General features: G+C 45.1%; 1 protein-coding gene across 1 annotated transcript; it reads right to left on the reverse strand.

Moving 5' to 3' along the window:
* Nucleotides 1-4,608: 4,608 nt before the first annotated feature.
* Nucleotides 4,609-6,005, reverse strand: LOC117759377 (mucin-5AC). Its single transcript, XM_034581460.1, has 2 exons — nucleotides 4,827-6,005; nucleotides 4,609-4,716 (listed from the first exon to the last, which is right to left on the reverse strand). The coding sequence occupies exons 1-2, from the start codon at nucleotides 6,003-6,005 to the stop codon at nucleotides 4,609-4,611; spliced, it is 1,287 nt and encodes a 428-aa protein (XP_034437351.1).
* Between the last annotated feature and the right edge of the window lie 2,875 nt (nucleotides 6,006-8,880).

Raw genomic sequence — 8,880 nt, forward strand, 5'->3', positions numbered from 1 at the left:
ATGGATTCATCATCCCCACCACTAGGGCCTGGTGTGGGCTCACCAAGATTGATCCAATTTGACCAAACACATTTCATATCATGTCCCCCAGGGCATGGTCCAGCTGTAGGTGCCCTGGTGGTGGTAGTTGTTTCAGTGGAGGTTGAAGTAGTTGTTGTAATTGGCCGAGTTGTTGTTTCAGTTGTAGTAGTAGGGGTGGTGGTCGTAGTAGTAGTTGTTGGTGGCTGAGTTGTTGTTGCAGTTGTGGTAGTAGGTGTTGCGGTTGAAGTAGTAGCAGGTATAGTACTTGGTTTTATAGTAGAAGGTGTTGGACACTCACAACATTTGAATTTAATCTCATAATCAAAACACTCTTGCTGAAGTCCTTGTTGTTTGTTGTTGCATATAAGACCCACATTCTTATTGCAAGTCACAGCTTGTCCCACATTTGAGATGGCAAGATGGGGGTAAATAATGGCTCTGCACTGGACTTCTTCTGGAGCTGAGCAAATGTGATAACCAGCAGAGATTACTTTCTGGATGGATTCATCATCCCCACCACTAGGGCCTGGTGTGGGCTCACCAAGATTGATCCAATTCGACCAAACACATTTCATATCATGTCCCCCAGGGCATGGTCCAGCTGTAGGTGCCCTGGTGGTGGTAGTTGTTTCAGTGGAGGTTGAAGTAGTTGTTGTAATTGGCCGAGTTGTTGTTTCAGTTGTAGTAGTAGGGGTGGTGGTCGTAGTAGTAGTTGTTGGTGGCTGAGTTGTTGTTGCAGTTGTGGTAGTAGGTGTTGCGGTTGAAGTAGTAGCAGGTATAGTAGTTGGTTTTATAGTAGAAGGTGTTGGACACTCACAACATTTGAATTTAATCTCATAATCAAAACACTCTTGCTGAAGTCCTTGTTGTTTGTTGTTGCATATAAGACCCACATTCTTATTGCAAGTCACAGCTTGTCCCACATTGGAGATGGCAAGATGGGGGTAAATAATGGCTCTGCACTGGACTTCTTCTGGAGCTGAGCAAATGTGATAACCAGCAGAGATTACTTTCTGGATGGATTCATCATCCCCACCACTAGGGCCTGGTGTGGGCTCACCAAGATTGATCCAATTTGACCAAACACATTTCATATCATGTCCCCCAGGGCATGGTCCAGCTGTAGGTGCCCTGGTGGTGGTAGTTGTTTCAGTGGTGGTCGTAGTAGTAGTTGTTGGTGGCTGAGTTGTTGTTGCAGTTGTGGTAGTAGGTGTTGCGGTTGAAGTAGTAGCAGGTATAGTACTTGGTTTTACAGTAGAAGGTGTTGGACACTCACAACATTTGAATTTAATCTCATAATCAAAACACTCTTGCTGAAGTCCTTGTTGTTTGTTGTTGCATATAAGACCCACATTCTTATTGCAAGTCACAGCTTGTCCCACATTGGAGATGGCAAGATGGGGGTAAATAATGGCTCTGCACTGGACTTCTTCTGGAGCTGAGCAAATGTGATAACCAGCAGAGATTACTTTCTGGATGGATTCATCATCCCCACCACTAGGGCCTGGTGTGGGCTCACCAAGATTGATCCAATTTGACCAAACACATTTCATATCATGTCCCCCAGGGCATGGTCCAGCTGTAGGTGCCCTGGTGGTGGTAGTTGTTTCAGTGGTGGTCGTAGTAGTAGTTGTTGGTGGCTGAGTTGTTGTTGCAGTTGTGGTAGTAGGTGTTGCGGTTGAAGTAGTAGCAGGTATAGTACTTGGTTTTACAGTAGAAGGTGTTGGACACTCACAACATTTGAATTTAATCTCATAATCAAAACACTCTTGCTGAAGTCCTTGTTGTTTGTTGTTGCATATAAGACCCACATTCTTATTGCAAGTCACAGCTTGTCCCACATTGGAGATGGCAAGATGGGGGTAAATAATGGCTCTGCACTGGACTTCTTCTGGAGCTGAGCAAATGTGATAACCAGCAGAGATTACTTTCTGGATGGATTCATCATCCCCACCACTAGGGCCTGGTGTGGGCTCACCAAGATTGATCCAATTCGACCAAACACATTTCATATCATGTCCCCCAGGGCATGGTCCAGCTGTAGGTGCCCTGGTGGTGGTAGTTGTTTCAGTGGAGGTTGAAGTAGTTGTTGTAATTGGCCGAGTTGTTGTTTCAGTTGTAGTAGTAGGGGTGGTGGTTGTAGTAGTAGTTGTTGGTGGCTGAGTTGTTGTTGCAGTTGTGGTAGTAGGTGTTGCGGTTGAAGTAGTAGCAGGTATAGTGGTTGGTTTTATAGTAGAAGGTGTTGGACACTCACAACATTTGAATTTAATCTCATAATCAAAACACTCTTGCTGAAGTCCTTGTTGTTTGTTGTTGCATATAAGACCCACATTCTTATTGCAAGTCACAGCTTGTCCCACATTGGAGATGGCAAGATGGGGGTAAATAATGGCTCTGCACTGGACTTCTTCTGGAGCTGAGCAAATGTGATAACCAGCAGAGATTACTTTCTGGATGGATTCATCATCCCCACCACTAGGGCCTGGTGTGGGCTCACCAAGATTGATCCAATTTGACCAAACACATTTCATATCATGTCCCCCAGGGCATGGTCCAGCTGTAGGTGCCCTGGTGGTGGTAGTTGTTTCAGTTGTGGTCGTAGTAGTAGTTGTTGGTGGCTGAGTTGTTGTTGCAGTTGTGGTAGTAGGTGTTGCGGTTGAAGTAGTAGCAGGTATAGTACTTGGTTTTACAGTAGAAGGTGTTGGACACTCACAACATTTGAATTTAATCTCATAATCAAAACACTCTTGCTGAAGTCCTTGTTGTTTGTTGTTGCATATAAGACCCACATTCTTATTGCAAGTCACAGCTTGTCCCACATTGGAGATGGCAAGATGGGGGTAAATAATGGCTCTGCACTGGACTTCTTCTGGAGCTGAGCAAATGTGATAACCAGCAGAGATTACTTTCTGGATGGATTCATCATCCCCACCACTAGGGCCTGGTGTGGGCTCACCAAGATTGATCCAATTTGACCAAACACATTTCATATCATGTCCCCCAGGGCATGGTCCAGCTGTAGGTGCCCTGGTGGTGGTAGTTGTTTCAGTGGAGGTTGAAGTAGTTGTTGTAATTGGCCGAGTTGTTGTTTCAGTTGTAGTAGTAGGGGTGGTGGTCGTAGTAGTAGTTGTTGGTGGCTGAGTTGTTGTTGCAGTTGTGGTAGTAGGTGTTGCGGTTGAAGTAGTAGCAGGTATAGTACTTGGTTTTATAGTAGAAGGTGTTGGACACTCACAACATTTGAATTTAATCTCATAATCAAAACACTCTTGCTGAAGTCCTTGTTGTTTGTTGTTGCATATAAGACCCACATTCTTATTGCAAGTCACAGCTTGTCCCACATTGGAGATGGCAAGATGGGGGTAAATAATGGCTCTGCACTGGACTTCTTCTGGAGCTGAGCAAATGTGATAACCAGCAGAGATTACTTTCTGGATGGATTCATCATCCCCACCACTAGGGCCTGGTGTGGGCTCACCAAGATTGATCCAATTCGACCAAACACATTTCATATCATGTCCCCCAGGGCATGGTCCAGCTGTAGGTGCCCTGGTGGTGGTAGTTGTTTCAGTGGAGGTTGAAGTAGTTGTTGTAATTGGCCGAGTTGTTGTTTCAGTTGTAGTAGTAGGGGTGGTGGTCGTAGTAGTAGTTGTTGGTGGCTGAGTTGTTGTTGCAGTTGTGGTAGTAGGTGTTGCGGTTGAAGTAGTAGCAGGTATAGTAGTTGGTTTTATAGTAGAAGGTGTTGGACACTCACAACATTTGAATTTAATCTCATAATCAAAACACTCTTGCTGAAGTCCTTGTTGTTTGTTGTTGCATATAAGACCCACATTCTTATTGCAAGTCACAGCTTGTCCCACATTGGAGATGGCAAGATGGGGGTAAATAATGGCTCTGCACTGGACTTCTTCTGGAGCTGAGCAAATGTGATAACCAGCAGAGATTACTTTCTGGATGGATTCATCATCCCCACCACTAGGGCCTGGTGTGGGCTCACCAAGATTGATCCAATTTGACCAAACACATTTCATATCATGTCCCCCAGGGCATGGTCCAGCTGTAGGTGCCCTGGTGGTGGTAGTTGTTTCAGTGGTGGTCGTAGTAGTAGTTGTTGGTGGCTGAGTTGTTGTTGCAGTTGTGGTAGTAGGTGTTGCGGTTGAAGTAGTAGCAGGTATAGTACTTGGTTTTACAGTAGAAGGTGTTGGACACTCACAACATTTGAATTTAATCTCATAATCAAAACACTCTTGCTGAAGTCCTTGTTGTTTGTTGTTGCATATAAGACCCACATTCTTATTGCAAGTCACAGCTTGTCGCACATTGGAGATGGCAAGATGGGGGTAAATAATGGCTCTGCACTGGACTTCTTCTGGAGCTGAGCAAATGTGATAACCAGCAGAGATTACTTTCTGGATGGATTCATCATCCCCACCACTAGGGCCTGGTGTGGGTTCACCAAGATTGATCCAATTCGACCAAACACATTTCATATCATGTCCCCCAGGGCATGGTCCAGCTGTAGGTGCCCTGGTGGTGGTAGTTGTTTCAGTGGAGGTTGAAGTAGTTGTTGTAATTGGCCGAGTTGTTGTTTCAGTTGTAGTAGTAGGGGTGGTGGTCGTAGTAGTAGTTGTTGGTGGCTGAGTTGTTGTTGCAGTTGTGGTAGTAGGTGTTGCGGTTGAAGTAGTAGCAGGTATAGTACTTGGTTTTACAGTAGAAGGTGTTGGACACTCACAACATTTGAATTTAATCTCATAATCAAAACACTCTTGCTGAAGTCCTTGTTGTTTGTTGTTGCATATAAGACCCACATTCTTATTGCAAGTCACAGCTTGTCCCACATTGGAGATGGCAAGATGGGGGTAAATAATGGCTCTGCACTGGACTTCTTCTGGAGCTGAGCAAATGTGATAACCAGCAGAGATTACTTTCTGGATGGATTCATCATCCCCACCACTAGGGCCTGGTGTGGGCTCACCAAGACTGATCCAATTTGACCAAACACATTTCATATCATGTCCCCCAGGGCATGGTCCAGCTGTAGGTGCCCTGGTGGTGGTAGTTGTTTCAGTGGAGGTTGAAGTAGTTGTTGTAATTGGCTGAGTTGTTGTTTCAGTTGTAGTAGTAGGGGTGGTGGTCGTAGTAGTAGTTGTTGGTGGCTGAGTTGTTGTTGCAGTTGTGGTAGTAGGTGTTGCGGTTGAAGTAGTAGCAGGTATAGTAGTTGGTTTTATAGTAGAAGGTGTTGGACACTCACAACATTTGAATTTAATCTCATAATCAAAACACTCTTGCTGAAGTCCTTGTTGTTTGTTGTTGCATATAAGACCCACATTCTTATTGCAAGTCACAGCTTGTCCCACATTGGAGATGGCAAGATGGGGGTAAATAATGGCTCTGCACTGGACTTCTTCTGGAGCTGAGCAAATGTGATAACCAGCAGAGATTACTTTCTGGATGGATTCATCATCCCCACCACTAGGGCCTGGTGTGGGCTCACCAAGATTGATCCAATTTGACCAAACACATTTCATATCATGTCCCCCAGGGCATGGTCCAGCTGTAGGTGCCCTGGTGGTGGTAGTTGTTTCAGTGGTGGTCGTAGTAGTAGTTGTTGGTGGCTGAGTTGTTGTTGCAGTTGTGGTAGTAGGTGTTGCGGTTGAAGTAGTAGCAGGTATAGTACTTGGTTTTACAGTAGAAGGTGTTGGACACTCACAACATTTGAATTTAATCTCATAATCAAAACACTCTTGCTGAAGTCCTTGTTGTTTGTTGTTGCATATAAGACCCACATTCTTATTGCAAGTCACAGCTTGTCCCACATTGGAGATGGCAAGATGGGGGTAAATAATGGCTCTGCACTGGACTTCTTCTGGAGCTGAGCAAATGTGATAACCAGCAGAGATTACTTTCTGGATGGATTCATCATCCCCACCACTAGGGCCTGGTGTGGGCTCACCAAGACTGATCCAATTTGACCAAACACATTTCATATCATGTCCCCCAGGGCATGGTCCAGCTGTAGGTGCCCTGGTGGTGGTAGTTGTTTCAGTGGAGGTTGAAGTAGTTGTTGTAATTGGCCGAGTTGTTGTTTCAGTTGTAGTAGTAGGGGTGGTGGTCGTAGTAGTAGTTGTTGGTGGCTGAGTTGTTGTTGCAGTTGTGGTAGTAGGTGTTGCGGTTGAAGTAGTAGCAGGTATAGTAGTTGGTTTTATAGTAGAAGGTGTTGGACACTCACAACATTTGAATTTAATCTCATAATCAAAACACTCTTGCTGAAGTCCTTGTTGTTTGTTGTTGCATATAAGACCCACATTCTTATTGCAAGTCACAGCTTGTCCCACATTGGAGATGGCAAGATGGGGGTAAATAATGGCTCTGCACTGGACTTCTTCTGGAGCTGAGCAAATGTGATAACCAGCAGAGATTACTTTCTGGATGGATTCATCATCCCCACCACTAGGGCCTGGTGTGGGCTCACCAAGATTGATCCAATTTGACCAAACACATTTCATATCATGTCCCCCAGGGCATGGTCCAGCTGTAGGTGCCCTGGTGGTGGTAGTTGTTTCAGTGGTGGTCGTAGTAGTAGTTGTTGGTGGCTGAGTTGTTGTTGCAGTTGTGGTAGTAGGTGTTGCGGTTGAAGTAGTAGCAGGTATAGTACTTGGTTTTACAGTAGAAGGTGTTGGACACTCACAACATTTGAATTTAATCTCATAATCAAAACACTCTTGCTGAAGTCCTTGTTGTTTGTTGTTGCATATAAGACCCACATTCTTATTGCAAGTCACAGCTTGTCCCACATTGGAGATGGCAAGATGGGGGTAAATAATGGCTCTGCACTGGACTTCTTCTGGAGCTGAGCAAATGTGATAACCAGCAGAGATTACTTTCTGGATGGATTCATCATCCCCACCACTAGGGCCTGGTGTGGGCTCACCAAGATTGATCCAATTCGACCAAACACATTTCATATCATGTCCCCCAGGGCATGGTCCAGCTGTAGGTGCCCTGGTGGTGGTAGTTGTTTCAGTGGAGGTTGAAGTAGTTGTTGTAATTGGCCGAGTTGTTGTTTCAGTTGTAGTAGTAGGGGTGGTGGTCGTAGTAGTAGTTGTTGGTGGTTGAGTTGTTGTTGCAGTTGTGGTAGTAGGTGTTGCGGTTGAAGTAGTAGCAGGTATAGTACTTGGTTTTACAGTAGAAGGTGTTGGACACTCACAACATTTGAATTTAATCTCATAATCAAAACACTCTTGCTGAAGTCCTTGTTGTTTGTTGTTGCATATAAGACCCACATTCTTATTGCAAGTCACAGCTTGTCCCACATTGGAGATGGCAAGATGGGGGTAAATAATGGCTCTGCACTGGACTTCTTCTGGAGCTGAGCAAATGTGATAACCAGCAGAGATTACTTTCTGGATGGATTCATCATCCCCACCACTAGGGCCTGGTGTGGGCTCACCAAGATTGATCCAATTTGACCAAACACATTTCATATCATGTCCCCCAGGGCATGGTCCAGCTGTAGGTGCCCTGGTGGTGGTAGTTGTTTCAGTGGTGGTCGTAGTAGTAGTTGTTGGTGGCTGAGTTGTTGTTGCAGTTGTGGTAGTAGGTGTTGCGGTTGAAGTAGTAGCAGGTATAGTATTTGGTTTTACAGTAGAAGGTGTTGGACACTCACAACATTTGAATTTAATCTCATAATCAAAACACTCTTGCTGAAGTCCTTGTTGTTTGTTGTTGCATATAAGACCCACATTCTTATTGCAAGTCACAGCTTGTCCCACATTGGAGATGGCAAGATGGGGGTAAATAATGGCTCTGCACTGGACTTCTTCTGGAGCTGAGCAAATGTGATAACCAGCAGAGATTACTTTCTGGATGGATTCATCATCCCCACCACTAGGGCCTGGTGTGGGCTCACCAAGATTGATCCAATTTGACCAAACACATTTCATATCATGTCCCCCAGGGCATGGTCCAGCTGTAGGTGCCCTGGTGGTGGTAGTTGTTTCAGTGGTGGTTGAAGTAGTTGTTGTAATTGGCCGAGTTGTTGTTTCAGTTGTAGTAGTAGGGGTGGTGGTCGTAGTAGTAGTTGTTGGTGGATGAGTTGTTGTTTCAGTTGTAGTGGTAGGGGTGGTGGTTGCAGTAGTTGTAATTGGCAGAGTTGTTGTTTCAGTTGTCGTAGTAGGGGTGGTGGTCGTAGTAGTTCTTGTTGGTGGCTGAGTTGTTGTTTCAGTTGTAGTGGTAGGGGTGGTGGTTGCAGTAGTTGTTGTTGGTGGCTGAGTTGTTGTTTCAGTTGTAGTGGTCGGTGTGGTGGTTGCAGTAGTTCTTGTTGGTGGCTGAGTTGTTGTTTCAGTTGTAGTGTTAGGGGTTGTGGTCGTAGTAGTAGTTGTTGGTGGCTGAGTTGTGTTTTCAGTTGTAGTGGTAGGGGTTGTGGTTGCAGTAGTTCTTGTTGGTGGCTGAGTTGTTGTTTCAGTTGTAGTGGTAGGTGTTGCGGTTGAAGTAGTAGCAGGTATAGTACTTGGTTTTACAGTAGAAGGTGTTGGACACTCACAACATTTGAATTTAATCTCATAATCGAAACACTCTTTCTGAAGTCCTTGTTGTTTGTTGTTGCATATAAGACCCACATTCTTATTGCAAGTCACAGCTTGTCCCACATTGGAGATGGCAAGATGGGGGTAAATGATGGCTCTGCACTGGACTTCTTCTGGAGCTGAGCAAATGTGATAACCAGCAGAGATTACTTTCTGGATGGATTCATCATCCCCACCAGTAGGGCCTGGTGTGGGCTCACCAAGATTGATCCAATTTGACCAAACACATTTCATATCATGTCCCCCAGGGCATGGTCCAGCTGTAGGTGCCCTGGTG

This window comes from Hippoglossus hippoglossus, chromosome 3 (genome assembly GCF_009819705.1).
Source record: "Hippoglossus hippoglossus isolate fHipHip1 chromosome 3, fHipHip1.pri, whole genome shotgun sequence".
Taxonomy (NCBI): domain Eukaryota; kingdom Metazoa; phylum Chordata; class Actinopteri; order Pleuronectiformes; family Pleuronectidae; genus Hippoglossus; species Hippoglossus hippoglossus.